At 30.4% G+C, this 24,157-nt stretch overlaps 2 protein-coding genes across 2 annotated transcripts in view; both read right to left on the bottom strand.

The window, feature by feature from the left end:
* Positions 1–6,369, bottom strand: part of LOC107449343 (excitatory amino acid transporter) — a 101,101-nt gene extending 94,732 nt beyond the window's left edge. The window contains exon 1 of the mRNA XM_016064843.4: positions 5,945–6,369. The gene's annotated coding sequence lies outside the window, so the exon portion shown is untranslated. The remainder of the gene's footprint in view (positions 1–5,944) is intronic.
* A 6,671-nt stretch (positions 6,370–13,040) lies between these two features.
* On the bottom strand, positions 13,041–14,354 carry LOC107449335 (probable G-protein coupled receptor 45). The gene has a single exon (XM_016064832.3). The coding sequence runs from the start codon at positions 14,279–14,281 to the stop codon at positions 13,229–13,231; it is 1,053 nt and encodes a 350-aa protein (XP_015920318.1). The 5' UTR covers positions 14,282–14,354; the 3' UTR covers positions 13,041–13,228.
* Between the last annotated feature and the right edge of the window lie 9,803 nt (positions 14,355–24,157).

Genomic DNA, 24,157 nt, shown 5'->3' with positions numbered 1-24,157 from the left:
TTATGCTGATAATACATATTTATGTACTTAATAGGAATCATCGATAGGCGAATAATAATGACCCTCTATTTTCATGCCTAAGCAACACATATTGCAAAAATTTCTAAGATTATAATGTTTTATATTATATTATATTATNACATTACATTACATTACATTACATTACATTACATTACATTACATTATATTATATTACATTACATTATATTATATTATATTATTGAAATTATTTGAGCTCTTCACTTCTTATAAATAAATATTCAATTTATAGAAGTTAAAAAAATGCATTATTTAAATATATAAAAAACATTTTACCACTACTATGATAAAATGCCCTTCTGCACTTAATATTTGTAAAAGAATCCTATACTTCAAGAATTTTTCTCTAATTCTCCATTTCGTTCTTATTTTTAATAAAATTATTAAGAAAATTGCCTATAAGAAATGCCCGAAAAAAAGTAACGCTTTAAACTTAAAATTAGTTTTTCTTTAAGAAAGATTAAATTTATGCCAAATGTTTATTTTGAACGGGAAAATAAAGAGAAAAAGGAAATAAATCCATTTATTATGCATTGTTATTTCCAGCGGAGTTAATTTTGTTTCAAAAATCTAAAAATACTTCGAATAGTTTTCCATCGCTTTGTAAGAGAAGGCCAGTGAAAAACTGTATGATAATTGCAACATAAAATAATAAAACACTTATAACTTTACGTATACTGAGGCAGTAAAGTATGTGACCGCACCTAAATAATCACTATATATTAAACTATTTATCTCTATTAACGTGCTATTCAAGACATAATTAAGATGTGTTTGTTTTACTCAGAGCCCTAAATATTCAGAGTTTAGGTTCTTTATAATTATGTCTCATCTTCTTCATAATTGTGTATAATTTAAAAGGGAAGATAGTTTAAGACCACCCTTGAGAAAAAAGAAAATCATGAAGAAATATTGCAATTAAAATTTAAAGGTGGAAATAGTGTAGGCAAAATGAAACAATTAAAAAAATTGTCATTATAACATTTGGAGAGTTGTATCAAACTTATTAAAATTTTGTTGTCTGATATAATCTTAAAATTTACGGAGATAAAACAGAAATGTATTATGAGAACACTGTAGAAAAATTCAGGATAAAATTAAGATAAAAAGTATCAGCACTCAAGGTGCTGTTACTTTTTAATGTAAAATCTATTTTATCGGAACAAAAAATCTGATATACAGTATTTTTTACTATAATAATTACCGAAAAATCATTAAAACACTCTAATGAAATAAATTTTACTGTGAAAATTACAATGTAATATTTTACAGTAAAAGTGGATTTTACGGATGAGATGCACACAGAGTGCATGTACCGTAATTCGATTTGGAACTTTTTCACAGTGTAGGCTCTTTTTGTTACAAGTGAATTCATGTAAAATAACTTCTAAAAATTTGAAATTTTTTGAGAAAGTGTGTAAAAACTGAAATCTAAAGATAAAATTTGACATAAAATTGTAATTTTCTGTCTTTAGATGTGTCTTCGTCTTTTTATACCATAAAATTATAATTTTTTTATACCATAAAATTATAAGATTACATATTTTAAAACAAAATATTGTACTTTTGAAAAAAGCGGTGATAAGTCTTAAAAACTAAAATTTTTTAAGAGAACACTTAAGAACTTAAAAAGATATAAAAACAAAATCAACTTTAGAGGGATGTCATGGCTTTGTTCCAAACGTAACTAAAGAAAAGTTGAGAAAAAAAAACATGACAAATAAAGTAAAAATCGTTAAGATTAATTATTTTAAGAAAACAAATGAAAACTGTAACCGATGCAAAAAAACTAAGCGTTAAGGTGATCCTAATCAAACTAACGTAAAATACACAAGTCAAAGAAAAAATATTTTGTTAATGCCGAATATAAGTTATAGGAAAAGAACACGGAATGTTATTTGCCAACCAGTTCTTACGAATTTTTTTCTTTTTTTAAGAAGAAGAAAGAAGCTTTGAAAGAATACATAAAATGTATTCCATTTCGAAGTAATTATTAAGGCATAAGTTATCCTAAACTATGATTTTTAGATTCATTTAGCAATTTAATTCATTAAGCAGACGAAAGCAATCATTACAAAAACAACTTTAATAAATTAAATTTCATTATTTTCTGATGTCTTTGAAAATCATGCAAAAACAACATTATAACAGTATATTGCAAGAAAATTATTCTGTAATTTCAAGAATGGTTTATCGTGATCAATTAAAGATCATGAATTGATCATTTAAACATTCCATTTCCGTAACAGCACAATGAGAATAATTCAGAATTCAAGGAAACAACGCATCTGTTTCCCGTTCTGATTTTTTTTCTCTTTTATTAATCATAAACTAATGCTTTTCTTTCTCTTTAAAATATTAATAGATATTAACCATGTAAAATAAAATAGAATTATAGGGACCAATTCTGTTTCATTTTGAATCAATTTCTAATTCACGAAAAAAATTCCAAATTTAATATGAAAATTACATTTTTAACGTAAAAATTAAAAATTATTCACAATTAAAAAGGAAAGATTGAAAACCTCGATTGGGTACAATAAGCACCAAAAGCAAACTTATAAAAATTCAAAACATTTTGTTAAAAAAATTGCCAGAATAAGTATTGGATTTATTTTGGAAATGTGTTTTCGATAAAAGTTTTAGATACTTAAAAAAAATTACTTTTATATAAGCAAGCACGTGTAGCTGTAAAATCTAATTTTGAAAATATGTATGAAAAAACATATATCAAGCTATCGTTTCATTTGCAATGTTTCTTTTGTTTAGAAAATATTTCTATATTTTTTTATGAAAACTTATGTGCTAATGTGTTAGTTTAATAATAATGTTTACCATAAACTTGAATGATTACTAGAGTTTTCCGTTTCTTTATTCTCCCAATTTTAAAAGTTTAATGTATAAGTGCAGATAAAAAAAAGAAAATTTAGAGAACATTTGATAAGACTCAGAGTTTTTAATTTCTTCATTCTCCCAATTTTAAAAGTTTAATGTAAAAGTGTAGATAAAAAAAAAGAACATTTAGAGAACATCTGATAAGACTCAGAGTTTTCCGTTTCTTCATTCTCCCAATTTTAAAATTCTAATGTAAAAGTATAGATAAAAAAAAGAAAATTTGGTGAACATTTGATAAGATTCAGAGTTTTCCGTTTCGTTATTCTCCCAATTTTAAAAGTTTAATGTAAAAGTGTAGATAAAAAAAAAAAAAAATTTGGAGAACATTTGATAAGATTCAGAGTTTTCCGTTTCTTTATTCTCCCAATTTTAAAATTCTAATGTAAAAGTGTAGAAAAAAAAAGAACATTTGGAGAACATTTGATAAGACTCAGAGTTTTCCGTTTCTTCATTCTCCCAATTTTAAAATTTTAACATAAAAGTGTATATAAAAAAAAGAAAATTTGGAGACCATTTGATAAGACTCACTCCTTAAATTAAAATTTATTCTCATGCGTAATTTTTTGACCCTTCACTGATGGAATTTTCCTTCCGAAATTATGGTAAAATAACCGGCAGTTGTCTGAATAACCGTAAAGTTTACGGTAAAGAAAGTTTTTAGCTTTCCGTTTTTCACATTGTTTACAACTAGTTTTGGTTATAAAATCACGAATGAAAAATTATACCGTTTTTTTAACCATTTATAACCAGAATAATACTTCAAAACGGCAAAAAAGAATTTCAACTGGACATAGGAGCTAGGCCGTTCGTTGGGTAACAGTCATTGGAGAATGCAGGGCACTGAAAACTCTTCATGTGTTAAGGTAAGTGGAGGAAATATTGTGGTGCCAACGCTGTGACTTGAATCCTGTTCTATCGGTCAAGAGACAGATTAGCCCTCACAGCTGTAACATGTACGCTGTTGCTTGGAACTAAGTGGCATTTATAGGTGGGCTTAGTTGGTGCTACAAAATTCAGTTTGTTTAACCGTATTAGGTGAAAACAGTTAAAAAACGGTTTTCCTCGTAGTTAACGGTCTGATTACCATCTTTTTAACGCCTATTTGACTGTTTTGTTTGAGTATGGTGAAATAACGTTTAAATAATTTCTTATTTAACCACTTTTATCAGAAATTTTTAGCAATATAATGTTGCTGTGTAAACGCTTAAGTTTTGCTTCAATTTTTTTTAAGAAAAAAAGGGAAATCCTAAGTTTTTAATTTTTTATAATACATTTCTATAATCAAGTATTTGCTTAGTATTCTTGTATTGCTTATCCAAGTTTTGCTTCATTGAAATAAGCAGTTTCCGGTTTTTTCATTGCTAGTCAGAGCTCATCATGTATATTAAGAGATTCGAAACTTTTTCATAGAAAACGCTTTTCTAAACATACTCTGCTCTTAAAAATACAATATGTGATTATTACTGTATAATTCTAACTTAGCTTGTTCTACTGATTTCCGAATTTAATTCAGTAAAAATATTTTAAATTGTTGTAGCAAATAATTGCTAAGGATAATATCAAGGCGTTTTAATTACCCTTTAATGATGTTTGATCTTTTTATAGTTAACAGAATTTTAAAATTTAGTTTGTAGATCCTATGCTGCAATGAAATTAAAATTAATCAAAATTTTGATTATAAAAATTTATTTAAAAAATATATTGATAAAAAACATTTATTTGGTTCACTAATTTTTAAAGCCTTTTTTAGCACTAAAAGAAGAAATGCAGTTCGCCTTAAAAGTAGCAACAGTTGATTTTTCTATGAAACACAAAACTGGTTCCCAAAAATATAAGGAATCTGATTAGTAAAATTAGGGGTAATACTAGGGTTTTGTCTCACCAAAGAAATCACTCAAAATTTAGAATATGATGTTACAATATGTAAAAAAGAGGGTGATGCTGTTTTTGGTATTTCGTTAATACGGCATTGTTCCTAAAATTATTTACAAAAGCAAAACCAATTTTTAGGTTGCCCAAATATGGAAATGTAATGTTCATGGATATTTCAATTTGCTAAATTATTTTTATTTCAGTTATATATACTTATTTTTTTATTTGTTACTGAATAAAAAAAAACTTCAAATGTTTTACATTGAGATTATATGATCAGATATAATCAAAAACTACCAGAACATGGTAAAATTTATCGTATTTCTGGCTCTATGGGAGCACTAAGAAGAACGGTATTTTTTACCGAAGTGCTGATGAAATGATTTTGGTAAAATTAACCATAAAATATCGTTTTATAATGAGCATTAGAAGTTGGTAAAAGGGGTAAAACTTAGTAATTGTATCATAATACCATAGAGCATGGTATAAAAACCATTCATTCAGGTAAATTTACAGTTCAGTTGTGTATTTTTATTAAATGTTGCGGGTTATAAGAACTATAATTTTGAAAACCAGAATTTCCAATAAACCACTGTCATATGAACAGAAATCGTTCCCATATGAATAGAAATCGTTTCCATATGACCATTTAAATATTGTATATTTTGATTTTATTATCAGAATTAGGTTTTTTTCTTTAACCAGAAATGACTTTGCTAAATAGAATAGTTAATTTTACCAGAATTTTTTTCTCCGTCTACCCTTAACAGTGATCCTATAAATATATTTAAAAAAGTAACATTTTTGGACGTCTCGTTAATGTTTTACAATTAAATGTATACGATAAAACTTTCTTGTTTGGTTTTCTTTGTTGCATAAAACAAAGTGCAATCATAAGAAAAACAAATTCAAAGATTTTGTGTGTATTATGAAGTGTATTAAACATGACTGGCCAAATCTAACAAATTACACTTGAAAAACATTTGAATTTCCCATTATATTCATCCAGTTGTTTAGTTTAAAGTCGTTTATTTCGTTTAGAACAATACAACAAATCTTATAATCCAAAATGGCCGAAAGCACTAATCCAGTATTATCCAATATTATTGTTACATAACTATACAGAAATATTACATACCTTTATCAAAATGAAAAATCAGATCCTTTTTAGATGATAAAAGAGAAATAAATACGATGAGGTGATTTGGAGCAACTTAGATCCAAACAGGCAAAGACCAATGGGCACGTAAAATATGCATTCAATCCTGTTTTAAAGATTAACACTACGACAAGACGGAAGTCCGGCAGGAAAAACTATAAACAATGTATATTTCGCTTCAGTCCCTCCAAATTCCGGGTCCTGTAAACAGGGATAGTAACCGGACGATTGCACGATAGTGAATGGAGCTTATGGCATAGGGCACGAATTGAAGATCACGTGACATCCTCTCCGCTTAACAAATACCATTTTAATTGAGGTCCCTGTAGTAATTTTTTTTTCTGTGTTCCAAGTTCTTTTGTTATTCGTTCACTTGTGACGTTTCCTATATTACAACTAACAGTGAATGCGATTAGTGCGAGTTCCCGGTGATATCCTTGGCCTTGGTGGTGCGTTTTCGTCCTTGCGATGCATTAATTGCTACATAAGACCGTGGCTTTGTAAACATGGTGATAAATTTTCAAAATATCGCGCTTTGTTGCAATTATTTTTAAATTGGAAAGAAAATGGATTAAGTCAATTAAGCTACTGTAACTTAGAATATTCTGAAGGGAATCTAGAATTTTATGTTTACTGATTCATATTGTAAGCAAAATGTCCAGCTTAATCTCAAAACACATTAGTTAACTGAGTAGTTAGGTGAGGTTTTAAAGTTCTGTTTAAAATATTGTAGAGAGATAAACGCAAAACGGTTTTTTTAAAGACTTGGCTAAATAAAATAATATTTCATAATGTAGGCAACCAGAAACTTCTAATACTTCTCAAACTTTATTTCATGACATATTCTAAAACCTAAAAATTTTCGATAATATGTTCTAAAACCTATAAATGAAGCAATTTCAAAATGGCACTTAACATGATTTTCCACTGAGTCATTCAGCCAATTTCCAGTATATTTCATAGCTTGTTCCAACATAGATTTTAACTAGAAATTTTAATGTTTCCAAAATGATAATTTAGATGTTCTTCCGCTAAGATATTTAAATATTTCCAGCTCTTTCGATAATATGTTCTAAAACCTATAAATTAAGCAATTTCAAAATGTCACTTAACATGATTTTTCACTGAGTCATTCAACCAATTTTCAGTGCATTTCATAACATGTTTTAAAGCCTAAAAATTTCAATGTTTCCGAAATTATAATTTAGATGTTCTTCCACTAAGATATTTAAATAATTCCTGCTCTTCTGATAATATGTTCTAAAACCTATAAATGAAGCAATTTCAAAATGTCACTTAACATGATTTTCCACTGAGTTATTCAACCTATTTCCAGCATATTGCATAACATGCTCTGAAATCCAGAAATTTTAGTATTTCGAAAATTAAGCTTGACATTTTTTCCCTCTAAGTTACTTAAATATTTATACTTCACATAGCATGTTCTACACAGTCGAAAATTCAGGATTAAATTACGGTGCAAAATACTGGCACTTTGGGTGCATCATAAAATCCATTTCATCGTAAAATATTATACCGTTTTTTTTACTCTAATATATATTTTAAATAAATAGTGAGAGTGATTCAGGGATTTTATGGTAGTTATTACAGTAAAAATCGAGGTAAATCAGATTTTTTTTCTCATAAAATATTTCAGTTAAAATGTATTTTACAGTAAATAGAAACCGGTGACCTGAGTGCTGGTACTTTTTACTGTAATTTGATCTTGAATTTTGTACATTGTAAAACCTAGAAATTTTAGTGTTTTCAAAATGTCATGTAGCATGTTTTTTTAAGTCATTCAACTTTACTTTAGAGAAATCCCATCTGCGGAGTATAGAAATTGTAATGGCATGTCTTCGGATCATCCTCATGGATGTTTCCCAAACTGTTGCCAATAGCCCATTGTGAAGCTCTAGTGCGACGTAAATAAAATGCCTACCTACCTAGAGAAGAAATTAGCTAGTTCAGAAACCTAATAATACTGGCATTGAAATAAAATTGATCATTAAAAAGCTGCCAATTTATAAAGATAAGTAATTTGGATCATTTAATGTTGTCTTCTTGACAATATAATTCTTTAAAAAAAAATCAGTTATTAAATTTTTTAATCAAAACAAATANATATATATATAATTTTAAAAAAATATCTGCTATTATTTAAAAGTTATTTTAAATTTTTCAATCAAAACAAATAAAGTTAATTTTTTCTTATAATAAAAAATGGGAAAAAATGCTTACAATTATAAATAATATATACATTCTTTTTTAATAAAAGTAAATACGCTGTATTTAATATTTTATTAAAACATGTCGTGGTGGTTAATTAGAAAAATAACGAAACTAAATTTGAATAAATAAATAAACAAATAAAAATTAAGAAAAACGTAATGTCAATTAAGGCAACCGGTTAAACTTATACTACTTTTGTTGGATAAATTTTGGACACTAATTGAGTTTCTTTAGAAATTTTCCTGCCATAAATTTTTTTATTTCAATGAAATTACTTCCATATTTTAAATACTGTGAGTATGCGTAAGTTAGAAATATTAAATAAATCTTCACTTATTTTTAAAATAATTCAATAACAAATTTATTCGTGTCTTAACTTCAATTACTTAACTCATAATTTTAAGTACAACTTTTATGGCTTACTTTATTGATTATAATATGGTAAATTTTTTCTTATATCGGTGTTATCCGGTGTTCAATAAATAGAAATCTGTTCGATTATAAAAATAAATATTATAGTGAGTTCCTGTTGATGAGTTGATAATGAACTTTCCGAAACAAAAATTTAAAAAAATATGTTTTATAACTTTTTTTACATAATAAAGGGAGCAGTATATATACAATTTATTTTAGCCTTTTTATACTCCATCACACATTATTGTTAGCCAAATATTAAATTCTTACTGATGAAATTGTAGTTTCACTTTGTGTGGCATTAATTTTATTTTATGACCGTCGTTGAACAGTCGACCCAATTTTTGGGTTCACAACGACTAATGTTCAACTCCGTAGTCTTGTAATTTTGAACCCAATCCAGAAGACAAGGGAACTCCTGGATTAACTATTGAGAAAAATCTGCCTTCATGAAGGATTTTTTGAAGGAACTAACCGGCATTTGCGTAAATGGAGAGGAAAACCATGAGAAACTCCCACGGTTAGTCCGACGGCAGGGGAACTCTAACCCATGATCCGTCTACCATTGAGGATATTTTACGTCAGCAATGTGGTCGGTGCAAGCCGGTGGGGAATTCGTATTAATCAGCCACGGCTGGAATTCGAACATGGGTCACTTAATTGGAAAATGAAAACTCTATCCCCTGAGCCAACACGTGTCTGTGTCATTAACTAAGTAAATACATTAATTAAGTAATCTTTAAAGTAAATTCACTTAAACTGACAAGCGTCTTAAATTGAAAAGTGGTCTAAGTAATCACCGATAATAGCGGTATTTAATTTTTTTATTTTATTTTATTATCTTCTTTTTCCTTGTTTTTGTAGTTTTGTTGATAAGAGGTTGAAACTGTGATAGGCGATAAATTTTGCCAGTATCTTTTGAGAAATAATTCTGACTTGCATTGGTCTCAGATGCAGAACTGCAGTTGAAATTTAAGCACTCTACTCTAGTTAGTCATAAGATGGTCGTTTATTTCAAGTGGTAATAATTTCTATTTGGTGATAAAAATGTCAACATAATTTTTCTAGCTATCAAAGAAGCATTGTAACTTGATCGATCAACCAAAGCAAAGCTACCTATCAAATTTAAGTACTCTTACTAGCTGGAAAGTGATCCTTTTTAACGATAAATTCCATTTGGCGATAATATAGCGACATATTTTATTTGTAACGGGTAGGAAATGTTTGGAGCTTGTATTTTAACCAGACAGAGAGAACCAATGGAGATATGAAAACTCTGGTTAGTTAGAAAATGGTGAAGAAATTAGGATTGCATGCTTCCAGCCTCGCTGTTGTTGTTGTAGTTCATTTACGTCGCACTAGAGCTGCACAATGGGCTATTGGCGACGGCTTCCAGCCTCGCAGTCACCTAAGTGAGTTAATAAAAATATTGTAGGATAATTCCCCCGTTTCGTCTCTCACAAACACACGAAGTTAATTTTTATGTATTTCAAAGAAACAGTTTGTAAATATGTATCTATACCGAAAATTCATTTTTACTAAATTTGAATACATAACATTACTCGAATTCTTAGTGGAACTATTTTACTCATCATTATAACAAAATCTATATAAAATATAAGTTTTATTTATTTCTTTGCCGTGGAATCTCATAGAAAAGTAGGAATAATTGTTTTATCTCAAATTAAAGAAGTAAATTAGTGATTATTTTCTAACTAAATAAATGATTTTAAAATCAGTTAAGAACTTTCGTGTGAAAAATTGTTACCATAAAGATACAATGATTCCGTTATAAAAATATTTTTTTAAAGAAAAATTCAGTAATTTTGAAATTTTGTGAATGTTTCTGAGCAAGCAAATTAAAATTCAAAGCTAAAACAAATCAGCATAGTATTAATTCATAACGTCACCAAATCTGAAGTAATTTAGAAATATAAATTTTGGGTTTTCTATAATTTATGATCGCTTATTATAATTATCACCTAACCTCCATGAAAGAAAAAAAACTTATTTTCAATTTCCCTTAGAAGAAACTGTGCCAAAACAGTCTTAAGAAAAACCGCCAAGCATTCTTTCCCATGGCCTCAGAGACAGGGTCGATTGCTTAGAATAAAGTGATAGTCGTTGCCATTTCCGGAGATCTAAAGTTCGCGCCTGACTAATTAATGAGGGACTCGGACAGAATTTCCTCTCGGCTCTTGTTTAATGGCCCCTCATTATGTGACGTCCTGAGCTGGACGTCCTTGGGACACTTTCTGACGTCAGCCCTTCCTCGGTCGCACGCGGAAGCTGCCTCTCTTGGGCAGTTGAGTTGGGCCCTTCTCCTAATCATGGCGATAAATTAAAACTGCCAACGCAATCTTATCTTGAACCTTTTATAACTGCTGATCTAATAGGTAACTTTACACTATCATCTAATTAAAAAAATTAAGATGGGATATGACGTGGCGGAAGTTTTTGTAGGAGGGAAACTATGTTCCAATGTTTGAATACTAATTTATCTATTGATCAGGTCAACAAATTTTAGAATATTTTGTTTTTGTTCTTATTATGTCTTGGGACATAGTTATGTATAGTATGTCTTCTATGTTGACGATTGGAAAGATAACCTAAGATCTATAAATAGGCGTACATTCAAGATTGTTTGGTTTCCACTATTGAGCGAATTTCAAATTCTTGCTTCATATTGTAGCTTTTCTAAAGCATTTGTAAGGAAGAAAATAACGAGATCTTTAAAGATTTGAATCTGTGTCCGACTCTTTGTCCTATAAAAAACACCAGAATAACAACTATATCGAAGTTAACAATATATATATATTTTTTTTTTAAATTTTGATTTTTCTAAAATTTCAGTTTTAGTTCTAAAATCTCAAACTGAAATTAATCATAATAGTACGTTAGATTTTGACGAGTCAGAACTCAATATTGACAAGAACTTCCACGTTTCTAATAATTATAAGAAAAATGTTTGCAACGTTCGTGAAGGAGCTTTATTAGTTAAATTTAGTTGAATGCGGTAAGAGAAATTAGAGGCTTTGCTTGAATAGTTGTTCAATACATTGTTTGTTTATTTCGCTGTACAGAACTTTAAAGTCTAATGAAGGTGTTGGTTTGTGGCGCCCTCTGTTTGACAACTAAAATACGCTGGAAGCGAATAAAAAATATTTAAAATTAAGATACGAATGATGTTCACTAATAAAGCATTAAATTATTCATATGTTTAAAATAATTGAAGCTCGTCAGTTTAGGAAATGTATGTTGCAATGAACGTAAAATGAAACTTATAAAGCTAAAATCGCCTAAACGATGAGGAACAAACTTCGAGGCAACTTATAACATAAGTAAGATAAAAAAAAATTATTTTTTATTAATCAAAAGTCAATTTACTCAACAGCTTTAGCAGCTCTCCGCAAGTGTCGACTTGTTTTTTTTTTTATTTGTTTTTTTAAGTAACTTCAGTTAGCTTGCTTTTTTTTGCAATAACTTCTACTTAGTTTTCCCTAACTTCAACTTAGACGTCGAAATTTCTTTTTATTTTATTTATTCCTTTATTTTATTTATTGATTTATTTTATTTATTGATTTATTTTATTTTTTATTTATTTTATTTATCTATTTTATTTATTTATTTATTTTTGCATTTAATGATATTTCTATAACGGTACTTCTTTTAAAAAAAGACAAGATGCCATGAGTGATATCGTTATCGTTGCGAAGCCATGAGTAATATCGTTATTGATTACTTAAATAAATATTTCTAAATAATTGTTACCAAGGTTAGCTTTATTTAATAATGACATCGGGGCCAAAAGAATGATCTCTTCACTAATAAGGTGAGTCAGAGTAAGACATTCATATTGGGAAGGAAGGCGATTTCTAATTGCCCGATTTCTAATTGAAATGCTAAACCTTGGCAACAGAGTGACTGAAAAGTGAAAATAAGTCACACTTGCACGTGATATCATAAAAAAGTCGTAAGAAATAGCAACAAATTCATATAGGCAACACGAAATTTTAAAAAAAGGAAGATCCTTTTATTTTATGAAATTCGAATGGCATTTGATAATAGACGACAATGTAATTCGATCTTCAAAATGCCATATGGTTTGGAAAATTTTATCTGATTCAGATGGAGAACTGTAATTTCACATGCTATTCGACAGATGCATGTTTGTTGATTTCTATTTATGGCGCAATAACGCAATATTCGTTTGGGGGAAGATAAACACAATGCAGTGCATGTAAGATAAGCAGTCTCTACCAAAGAGGCGAAGCATATTTCAATGAAAATAATACCATATTTCATAAAAATTTCTGTGCTAGGCCTAAAATGAATTCCATTATCATGTCTATAATTCGTATTTTTCTAGTCAAACATTATAAAGTGATATTGAATAATATTTTTGTGGAAAAAAAACATTAAAACATAATTTAAAAACAAAATGCATTTATTTTAGCTACATCAATACACGTACTTCTAATTTCTCAGCTTTTATTCAAAAATATTGCAATAATGCACAAAAAACCTTGCGTATTGCAGTTTTTATGGCAAATTATACAAAACTGACTTAAAAATGTTTTAAAAAATTGTTAGCTGTTTATCTGACAGGTTCAAATCTTACATTTTTTCCATTTGTGCAAGAGAACTTGACTGTGCATCAATAGATATTTTATAAATACATTCTGGATTGTTTCTTTTCTTGTTGATGCTTAAACCACGAGCTTTATTTCTAACATGTCTAAACTTACCATTCAATACCATCCAGTAAGTTGTTATCTTAGATGCATAGATGAAGGGGTTAATAGCTGAGTTCGAATACAATATAACCAAAACCCAGTATGGCGTTGGACAGATGACTGTCTTTGAGAACTTCTGTATTAAGAGAGACACTAATAAAGGTATCTTGCACGACATGGTTGCAATGTATAAATATAGTATGGTTGAAAATGTCTTTTGCTTAAAACGTGCATCAAAGGACTGGCGTCCAACCGCAAACTGGCGATTTTGCTCTACCCTTTGCAACTCAGGTCTCACTCGATATTTGCTCTTTCTTATTGCTGAGATAATTTGAACATATGCTAAAAGAAGAAGTCCAAATGGTAACACAAACACCAGACTTGAAAACATAGACAAGTATATGACATCGCTTCTTTCAGCATTAAGACCTTGTTTGCAAGGTGCATTCATGAACAGGAATTTCCCGAATCCAAATATAGGTGGACACGATATTAACATAGAAAACAATAAGCAGCACGAGACCAAAGACGTAGCTTTGCAGTCATAAAGATAATGTCTTTTGTGCACTAAAATGAGGTAGCGATCAATACTTATTATGACAAGCAGCACAACATTCTGCACGACCAGCAGTGTTAAAACGTAGGCATGTATGAAGCAAAATACGCATCCAAATATCCACTTTCTTAATATCACAGTTACAATATCGAATGGTACGCAAGCGATGGAGATTATAGCATCTGATGCGGCCATGGTTGAAAGCAGCAAATTGATGATTGAGTGCATTTCAGTGTGGCGAAAAACTAAGAGACTCATCACTGTATTCCCTGCTCCACCAATCAAAAAAATAAACAAAAGTGTGATTCCAATAGCTGCTCTTGAAGTGTCAGATATTTGATACAATAATTCACCAGTTTCATTGCTTGAAATATTCATATGGAACTATAGCTACCTTTTCAATAACAACTACTTGAAATGGACATTCCTTGTCAATTACATTTTTCTGAAATTGCCTAAAAGAATTAGATACAATTATTTAAAACGAGAAGATTTAAAGCTAAAAATAATTGTATGAATAAGCATAAGTATAGAGGGAAAAAATGTGAGGTAATCAAAGAATTTAGTTCAAAACAATTTCCAGTTTTCTTTATATCAATGGCACATTTCTTTTGTTGAGAGCATTAAACAAACTACAAAAAAGTTATACAGATTGAATCACTACAATATGTCACTTTCCTCGAAGTGATCCAGTCAAATTTCGATATAGGCTACAGAGGCAAAATAGTAATTTTCGCGTCAGCAAACTTAAGAATTTTATTTTATAACCGTCCTAGAAAAGTCGACCCAATTTCTGGCTTACGACTACTAATATTCAACTCCGTAACCTTGTAATTTTGAACCTTATCCAGAAGATAAGGGAACTCTTGGATTAAGCATTGGGAGAAATTTGCTTACGGGGAGGAGTTTTGGATGGAACTAATCCTCCTTTGCGTTACATGGGGAGGAAAATCACGGAAACCTTTCACGGTTTGTCTGATGGCAAGGGGATTTTAACCCATGATACGTCTACCAGTGAGGATATTTTACATCAGTACAGTGGCTGGTGCGAGCTGAGTGCAAAATTCATATTGACCAGCCACCGCTGGGATTCGAACCCGGTTCANCAATTACATTTTTCTGAAGTTGCCTAAAAAAATTAGATACAATTATTTAAAACGAGAAGATTTAAAGCTAAAAATAATTGTATGAATAAGCATAAGTATAGAGGGAAAAAATGTGAGGTAATCAAAGAATTTAGTTCAAAACAATTTCCAGTTTTCTTTATATCAATGGCACATTTCTTTTGTTGAGAGCATTAAACAAGCTACAAAAAAGTTATACAGATTGAATCACTACAATATGTCACTTTCCTCGAAGTGATCCAGTCAAATTTCGATATAGGCTACAGAGGCAAAATAGTAATTTTCGCGTCAGCAAACTTAAGAATTTTATTTTATAACCGTCCTAGAAAAGTCGACCCAATTTCTGGCTTACGACTACTAATATTCAACTCCGTAACCTTGTAATTTTGAACCTTATCCAGAAGATAAGGGAACTCTTGGATTAGGCATTGGGAGAAATTTGCTTACGGGGAGGAGTTTTGGATGGAACTAACCCTCCTTTGCTTTACATGGGGAGGAAAATCACGGAAACCTTTCACGGTTTGTCTGATGGCAAGGGGACTTTAACCCATGATACGTCTATCACTGAGGATATTTTACATCAGCACAGTGGCTGGTGCGAGCTGAGTGCAAAATTCGTATTGACCAGCCACCGCTGGGATTTGAACCCGGTTCAACTCATTGGAAAGCGAACGCTCTAGCACCTGCGCCACCACGCGCAAACTTATCAATTGAAGTCTCAACAATTTTTTTTGTGACTTTTTCTTGATATGTGGTAGAGTAGTAAGTAAAGAGGGCAAATGGTAGATTTAACCGTTGATTTATTTGTGAGTCTAGTGGAAATTGTTTGGTATTAAAACTGTTATTGTATAGTATGAAGTCCTCGTGATATAGATAGGAATATTGATATTTAAATGAAGGAAATGTAAGATATGAAGTCCTAGTAATATAGATTGGAATATTGATATTTAAATGAAGGAATTGTAAGATATGAAGTCCTATTAATACAGATAGAAATATTGATATTTAAATGAAGAAAATGTAAGATATGATGCCTTAGTAATATAGATTGAAATATTGATATTAATATGAAGGAAATGTAAGATATGAAGTCCAGTCCTCGTAATATAGATAGGAATATTCCCAGAAGCAGAAAGTGCATAAAACTGTGACGTACGTCGCAGAACAAACTAAATCCTGCAGAGCAATTTGTATTTTGAATAGAATTCTCTTTAGTTTTGACCACTTGCTGTTTCCTTGGAATGATGTTGCTTTAGAAGAGGAACATTTGACACCCTGCACAAATTTCAGCACATTTATCAGTAATCTCCCTCTCCCATATCTTTGCCATTCTGAGGAGGAAATTAATGAATTAACTTTTGGCTATAACATTTTTATAAAATGGGTGTATCAGTGTTTAGCAGACAGCAGGAGAAATCGAACACCTATTTTATCAAGAAACCTTCTAAATCAAGCCGTAAAAGAATTAAATTCCGAGGTTTCCGATTTCATAAAGTTTATGACTTTTATATTTTCCATTCCCATTTCAGAAGCAATTTGTGAATCGTGGGGATCCATGATTGACAGAATTGTTTCTGAAAGACCAAATGCTTTCGATGGAGATGAAGAAGTTGTTGGAACAACAACCAGCGACTGTTTGTGTTTGCAAATGGTGCACCATTTGGGCTCTTGTCCCTTCGAAAAAATTTTTAAGTGAGTCCTTATTTTAATGTTCGGACCTTCTGACACTCTTGTAAAGAAGGGACTAGACCATCCAGTCCCCTCCTCCTCAGAGCTTACATACCTTGAACTTTTTGCAAGGCAAAAGGCCCAGAACAAACAAAAGTGGCTGCTTCCACCTATTCACTACTGGTATAAAGCAAAACAACCAGGACTCTCTCTATCTCTTCCTGGTAACAGGCAAACCAACACCTGCTTATCCCGACTGGCCAGTGGACACCTGAAAAGTCTCACATTTTCTGCAAATCAAAAGATCTTTCCTCTTTGCCCTAAATGCCAACAAAACCAGGCATCACCTGAGCACATCTTGAACTGTTTAGGGCTGGACTGGAACGACATTCATTCCTCTCCCATTCTGGTTTCGGATTTTCCTAATATCAACGAATTCATTGATCTGGTCTGACCCCGTCAGACCAGATGGGAATTAGCAACAACAACAAAAACATGTTCGGACCTTCATATCATAGGCATTTTATTAATAATTCATCATCATCATAGTCGTCATTAACAAAATTTGTACTTCAAAAGTGATTGAAAAAGTAACAAATCAAGAATGTTTGCCTCGGTTTGAAAAATACTGTTGCGTATTTGTGTATGATCCTGTATTTTAATAACTGAAAATATTATATTTTAACGTAAAGTTGACTTTTTTGACTTTTTTTCGCAGTGAAATGCTTGCAGAACATTCGTATAAATTAATAAGTCCCGTTGCGGAACATTTGAAAATATTCTGCTTATGGGGGAATATTGATATTTAAATGAAGGAAATGTAAGATATGAAGTTCTCGTAATATAGATTAGAATATTGATATTTAAATGAAGGAAACGTACGATATGAAAGGCATGGAAAGAAGGATGATAAGGTTAATTTTCAAATTATCAGGGAGTAATTTCCTAACACAATTTTGGTGAGAAACATTATAATAATCTTCCATGTAGGGAATAAGATGCTTCTGTGCATTGTGCTGTTATTTAAGAAAAATTGCACACTCTTGCAAAGTATCTATCTGACAAAAATACTAAGCATCAGTTTAGAGCCTAATTGCCATCTTTGGGTAAACGTGGCTTATCACTATATTTTCACAAATTCTTCGTGTTTAATTTATTGTGCTTTACCTGCAAAATTTTATAGGATGATGTTTGACTGTTTTAGTTGTTTAACCTGATTGTTTTCAGTTTAAGAAAATTTTCTCAGGAAATGTAAACGCAATGTGTGCAAAGTTAAGATATTGTAAACATTCTTCTTAGTACATATATTAGAATGCGAAAATGTATACAGCAGTTTGTCAAATCATTTATGTAAATGTATAAAGAGATTTTAAAAACTATAAGTATTAAACGAAGAGAGTGAAAATAATTTTGAATAGACATATGTTTTTAATAAGAGATAATAACTAATAGCTTCAGAGAGTATTAAGAACTTATTAAAAACAGCTTCTTACAATTTATAACTACCAGAAACTAAAACAGCTTATCTAATTACGTTTAAATATCTCAAAGTAAGTGTATAATTTATTAATAACTATATCATATGTAGCATAATTAGTTGTTTTCTTATTTGTTTAATAAATATTTTTGCTTCGACAATACTTTAAACTTTTTGTTTCACTGACGTGTTATTGCGCCCGAAATGCTACTTAATTTGATTGAACATAGCACCAGATATTTGAATGCCCCTAGTAATATAATATAAATATGCCCCTAGTAAAGGTGGTAATCATAAACTATTTGGAGAAAATACTTAAATTAAAAATAGATATAATTTATTAGAAACTAAATGAAGAAATTGCTGTGAAGAAAAAAAAAAAACTTTTATTACAAAAATAGCAACATTTCGGGCATACAGTAACAAGTTTCATTCAACACATAAATGTATTTATAATACATCTTACGAAACAATGAACGAAGTAGTTTCTAAATTGAGGATGAGGGCATTTTTTGTGCTTCGTGTGAACAAAACAAAACAAGAAGAATACAGCACAAAAAATGTACAGAAATGTACATAGTTTAGTTTCGGTTCTTTAAATAAGAACCTTCCTCAGTATCTACACACAGTGGTATTAGAAAAGAAACGAAACGAACAAGATGTAATAAGAAAAAAAGTGGTTTTACCAGTTGGGTAAAAAGACAATTTAAAATATACGATTATTATTACATAACATTTTGTTTATTCAAACCAATAGTTTAGAATTTATAGGCGTTCTTATAACTTTGTCTATCTACTAAGAATTAGTAGATTTTCCTTTAGCAAAGTATCCTTTCTTTACAAAGTTGAATTTAGATTATTATGGGTCGCATGAACGAATAATTTAGTTACAAGAAAAAAAATTAACTAGCAAGCGTTTTAACCGTATCAATGAGGGAAATTAAATTAAAATGTTCGATCTATATCAGTGCTTCCCAAAGTGTGGTACGCGAACCCCCAGGGGTACGGGAACAGTTTAGCAGGGAAACGCGTTCTTATGCGAAATATTTTTCAACAAACGAAAATTTCAAAAATTTTTATTTAAAAACCAAGCTAGCCATGAAAATTTACGATTAAATATTTTTATTTTGGCTGTTTTTTGAAGAGTTAACAGTTAATAATTAGTGGTGTCAACAGGCAGTAGTGATTTTTAACTTCTGGGCAATTTTTTTATTGTAAAAAATACATTCATTTTTTTATTAGTAGTACACCAGCGTTACGAAAAATTTAGGAAGGGTACACAAAAATCATAAGTTTGGGAAACACTGATCTGTATTATCCAACAATAATATTAAATTCATTTATAAAAACATTATTTTAGTTTTTAATGTAATTTCGTTAGATATAAAGTATTGCAGTAAAGTATTAGCAAGCTTACGTTTAAAAGTAGTAACTCGTTTTTGAAATGAATTATTCTGATTTTCTAGTACTAACTACAAATTTTTCTCTTAAAATAGGCATAACAGAAAGAATTCTTCTTTACACATTCTTTAAGTTTTTGTTCGTTGTGCACTCAGAAAAAAAAAGTATGGCCAAAACTACCAAAATATGATAAAATTTACCGTATTTCTGGCTCTATGGAAACACCAAAAAGCTAGGTAATTTTTACCGAATCACTTTGGTAATGATTTTGGTAAAATTATGGTGTTATAATATGTGCTAAAATTTGGTAATATCATGATGATATCTTAGAGCATGGCATAAAAACCATTTATTCAGTTAAATTAACTTTTCAGTTTTGTAGTTTTTCCAAATGCGCGGTAATAGAGACTTTTAAAACACGAAATTTTGATGAACCGTTACTATATATACGAAACATTTATCTAATGAATGGTTTAAATACCATATATTTTTAATTTATAATTACTTTTCTTCATACCAGTGTCATTACCATACACAATGGTGAATTTACCCGTCATTACCATACTCTATGGTGAATTTTTTTTTCTCTATGTGGTATTACGGATGTACCAATTTTCTCATCACCAAATAAAATTATGTAACAACTTAAAAGCCATTTTTAATTTTCAAAGAGCACACTGACCTAATTTATCAGAAAAGCTACGATTCTGCTCGGAGAAGAAAAAATTCCGTCGAAATTACCATACTGTAATAATATTTCTGGTGAAAAAAAAAGCATCAACACAATTCTGGTTAATAAAACCAAAATATACGGCATGTGAACCATTCATATGGTAATGGCTTATCGAAAATTCTGGTTTTCGAAATCATTGTTACTACACATTTAATACAAAATACAAAAAGTAAATTTAGCTTAATAAATAGTTTTTATGCCATGCGCTGAGGTATCATGATTAAAGTTTTACCGCATTTACCAAATTTTATCATTTATTTTAACACCATATTTATTCTTAATAATACCAAAATCAAAATCAAAGCGCTTCCATGAAAATTACCATATTTTATGGTGTTCCCATCGAGATAGAAACAAGGTAAATCCTACCATATTCTGGTAGTTTTGACGATACTTTTTTCCCCGTGTATTAACTCCAACTTTTAATTTCAATTATTAACCCAAATGTTACTAAAAATGCTTTTTGAAAAAAATCTAAATGTTAAAATAAAATTTACTGCATATTTTTTTAAGAAAAATTATTAAATAATTTAATGATATCCAAATTAAGCAACTACTGCAAAGTTTTTTTAATACATACTAAACTCTTAAATGAATAAAACAATATAATAGTAAACTTCAAATTTTCAAAAGAAAAAAAAAAGAACGTATTGTTTTATTCTAATCCTTAGAGATACTTATTTTTTTTTAATTATTATTGAAGCTTTGGGCATTTAAAACGATAATAATTTTAGAATATTTCGTCTATCTTCAAAATATTTTGAGTGCAAACTAAAAAAATGATCTTATGATGGAATAATCATTGTAATCTTATGATGCGTTAAAGGTGAGCTAACTTACCTGTGCATTACTAGAATTCGTTCTGAAGGATCCATTTGTAGAAGGCCATCTGCTCTTCCATAGAACAGATGGCCATTTTGACGTCAAATGACAAATGACAGGAAATGATGATAACCCCCCTCACGTTCTGATATTTTGTAAAATACATTTTTTCCAATGAGAATTATGAAACGAATTCGATAATCGAAATTCAATGGAATTAAAATAGATCATCAAAGCCCCTATGGTGTATTCGAATAGATAGATGATAGTACACTTTACTTCGTCCGTCCTTTTTACTTTTTGTTCACAATTTATACAAATTATATTTATTTAAAGGTAAAAACATATAATTACATTACAAATAGATTAAGCAAGCTACAAAAAGGTTACATAGATTGAATCGTTTATATCAACAACACATTTTTGTCGTCGTGCGTATTAAACAAACTGCAAAAAGGTTATATGTTATATTTTATTTTATTTTATAACCGTCGTTGAACAGCCGACCTAATTTTTGGGTTTTCGACTACTAATGTTCAACTCCGTAGCCTTATAATTTTGAAACCAATCCAGAAGACAAGGGAACTCCTGGATCAAGTATAAGGAGAAATTTGCCTTCGTGGAGGACTTTTTGATGGAATTAAGCAGCATTTGCGTTACATGGAGAGGAAGACCCGAGAACCTCCAACGGTTAGCCTGACAGCAAGGGGACTCTAACCCATGATCCGTCTACCACTGAGGATATTTCACGTCAGCACTGTGGTCGGTGCAAGCCGGATGCAGAATTCGTATCAACCTGCCATCGCCGGGATCGAACCCCAGTTCCCCTCATTGGAAGGCGAGCGATCTATCCCCTGAGCCATCGCAACTCAAAAAGGTTATATAGTTAAGATTAAGTCTTTTATATTTCCTTTTTTTTAAAAACTATTTACCAGTGGGGTAAAAAGACAATTTAAAATATACGATTATTATTACGTAACATTTCGTTTATTCAAACCAATAGTTTAGAATTTATAGGCGTTCTTATAACTTTGTCTATCTACTAAGAATTAGTAGATTTTCCTTTACCAAAGTATCTTTTCTTTACAAAGTTGAATTTAGATTATTATGGGTCGCATGAACAAATTATATAATTACAAGAAGAAGAATTAACTAGCAACCGTTTTAACCGTTTCAATGAGGGAAATTAAATTANTCAGCAACACATTTTTGTCGTCGTAAGTATTAAACAAATTGCATAAAGGTTATATATTATATTTTATTTTATTTTATAACCGTCGTTGAACAGCCGACCTAATTTTTAGGTTTACGACTACTAATGTTTAACTCCGTAGCCTTGTAATTTTGAACCCTATCCAGAAGACAAGGGAACTCCTGGATCAAGTATAGGGAGAAATTTGCCTTCGTGGAGGACTTTTTGATGGAATTAACCCGCATTTGCGTTACATGGAGAGGAAAACCCGAGAACCTCCCACGGTTAGCCTGTCAGCAAGGGGACTCTAACCCATGATCCGTCTACCACTGAGGATATTTAACGTTAGCACTGTGGTCGGTGCAAGCCGGATGCAGAATTCGTATCAACCTGCCATCGCCGGGATCGAACCCCAGTTCACCACATTGGAAGGCGAACGCTCTATCCAATCAGCCTTCGCGGCTCAAAAAGGTTATATAGTTAAGATAAGGTTATACAGTTTTAAGTCTTTTATCTTTACATCTTTTTTAAAAAATATTATGACTTTTTATGCAAATTTAGAAGCAAATGCAAAATTTATGCAGAATTTATGAATTAATGCAGAATTATGAAGCAAAATTTATGCAAATTTAGAAGCAAATTTAATTAAGCCGCAATGGCTCAGTAATTAAAGTACTGAGCTGTCATTGTATATGACTAGGGTTCAATCCACCCTACCTAGCTTCATGTGGATGGGTATCAGTTCATTTGAGAAATTAATGAGGCTCGTACTTTCTTAATTCTGACCACATTACCACCATCATTTTACCGTTATTTTTTTTCTACCAGAGACTTTAGAAATTGGTATTCTTCTTTGTTATTATTAATATTGTCTACCAATCAATTTTGATTGTTGCTGATAACCGCTTATTGTGAGTCAAACAATGTGTACGTATATACTACATCGTATATTTAAAAAGTTCTAATACAGATTGCTTTCGATTTAATTTATCGATTAATTTGCTAAAGCTCATTAAAGCGTATTATTCAATTGAACACCTCAGTTTGGTTAGATGCCAGGGTTGCAACTAGTGTCGTGGACCTTCCTTGAAAGGGGAGCTCAGGAATCTGTTGCCGGTTTACGAAGAAAAAAAAATAAAGGTATTTTAAAAATGTACCATAGTTTTAGAATATATTTTCTGATTTATTTTATTCTTAGCATTGCATTTAAAAAATATAATGTTTTTATCAAGCTTAACACTAGATTGTCCAAGGAAGTCATTTTGACAGCTTTTTAATTTCAATTAGAAAAACGATGATGTATAGAATGAGACAATTTCTTAGAATTTTGTGACTTTCACAATTATTTTTATTGTTGATATTTACCAATAACTTGTTATATAACGGAAAACAATATCAAAAATATTAAAAATTAATTTTAAACAAATTTCTTTATACATTAGTTATTCTTTCTCAATGCAGTCATTTTGACTGCTTTTGGGCAATATAGATATTTCAGTGTTTCTAGTGTTAATATAATGAATCCGACTGAAGGCAAAAGAAAAGTCCCAATTTAAATAAATATTGTGAATAACATTTCAACCTTGTGCAAGTGCTATGCTGGCTTTAACGAGAAATTTTGCATTCCATTTACTATTCCGCGCCCACACACGGTCTGCAGCGAACCATGATTGTTCTATAGTTTGTGCAATGGAACATGAAGGTGCATAGTCAGTGCCGTTCCTGGGGTGGCGAACGCCTGTGTGCAAGAATAATTTTGTGCGCCCCTATATACTAAGCTTAAATTCTGATGATAAGGCCAATTTTCATAAACATTTTTAGTTTGAGGTTTAAACTG

Source organism: Parasteatoda tepidariorum, chromosome 5 (genome assembly GCF_043381705.1).
Source record: "Parasteatoda tepidariorum isolate YZ-2023 chromosome 5, CAS_Ptep_4.0, whole genome shotgun sequence".
Lineage (NCBI taxonomy): Eukaryota > Metazoa > Arthropoda > Arachnida > Araneae > Theridiidae > Parasteatoda > Parasteatoda tepidariorum.
This window is presented reverse-complemented; position numbering and strand designations above follow the sequence as displayed.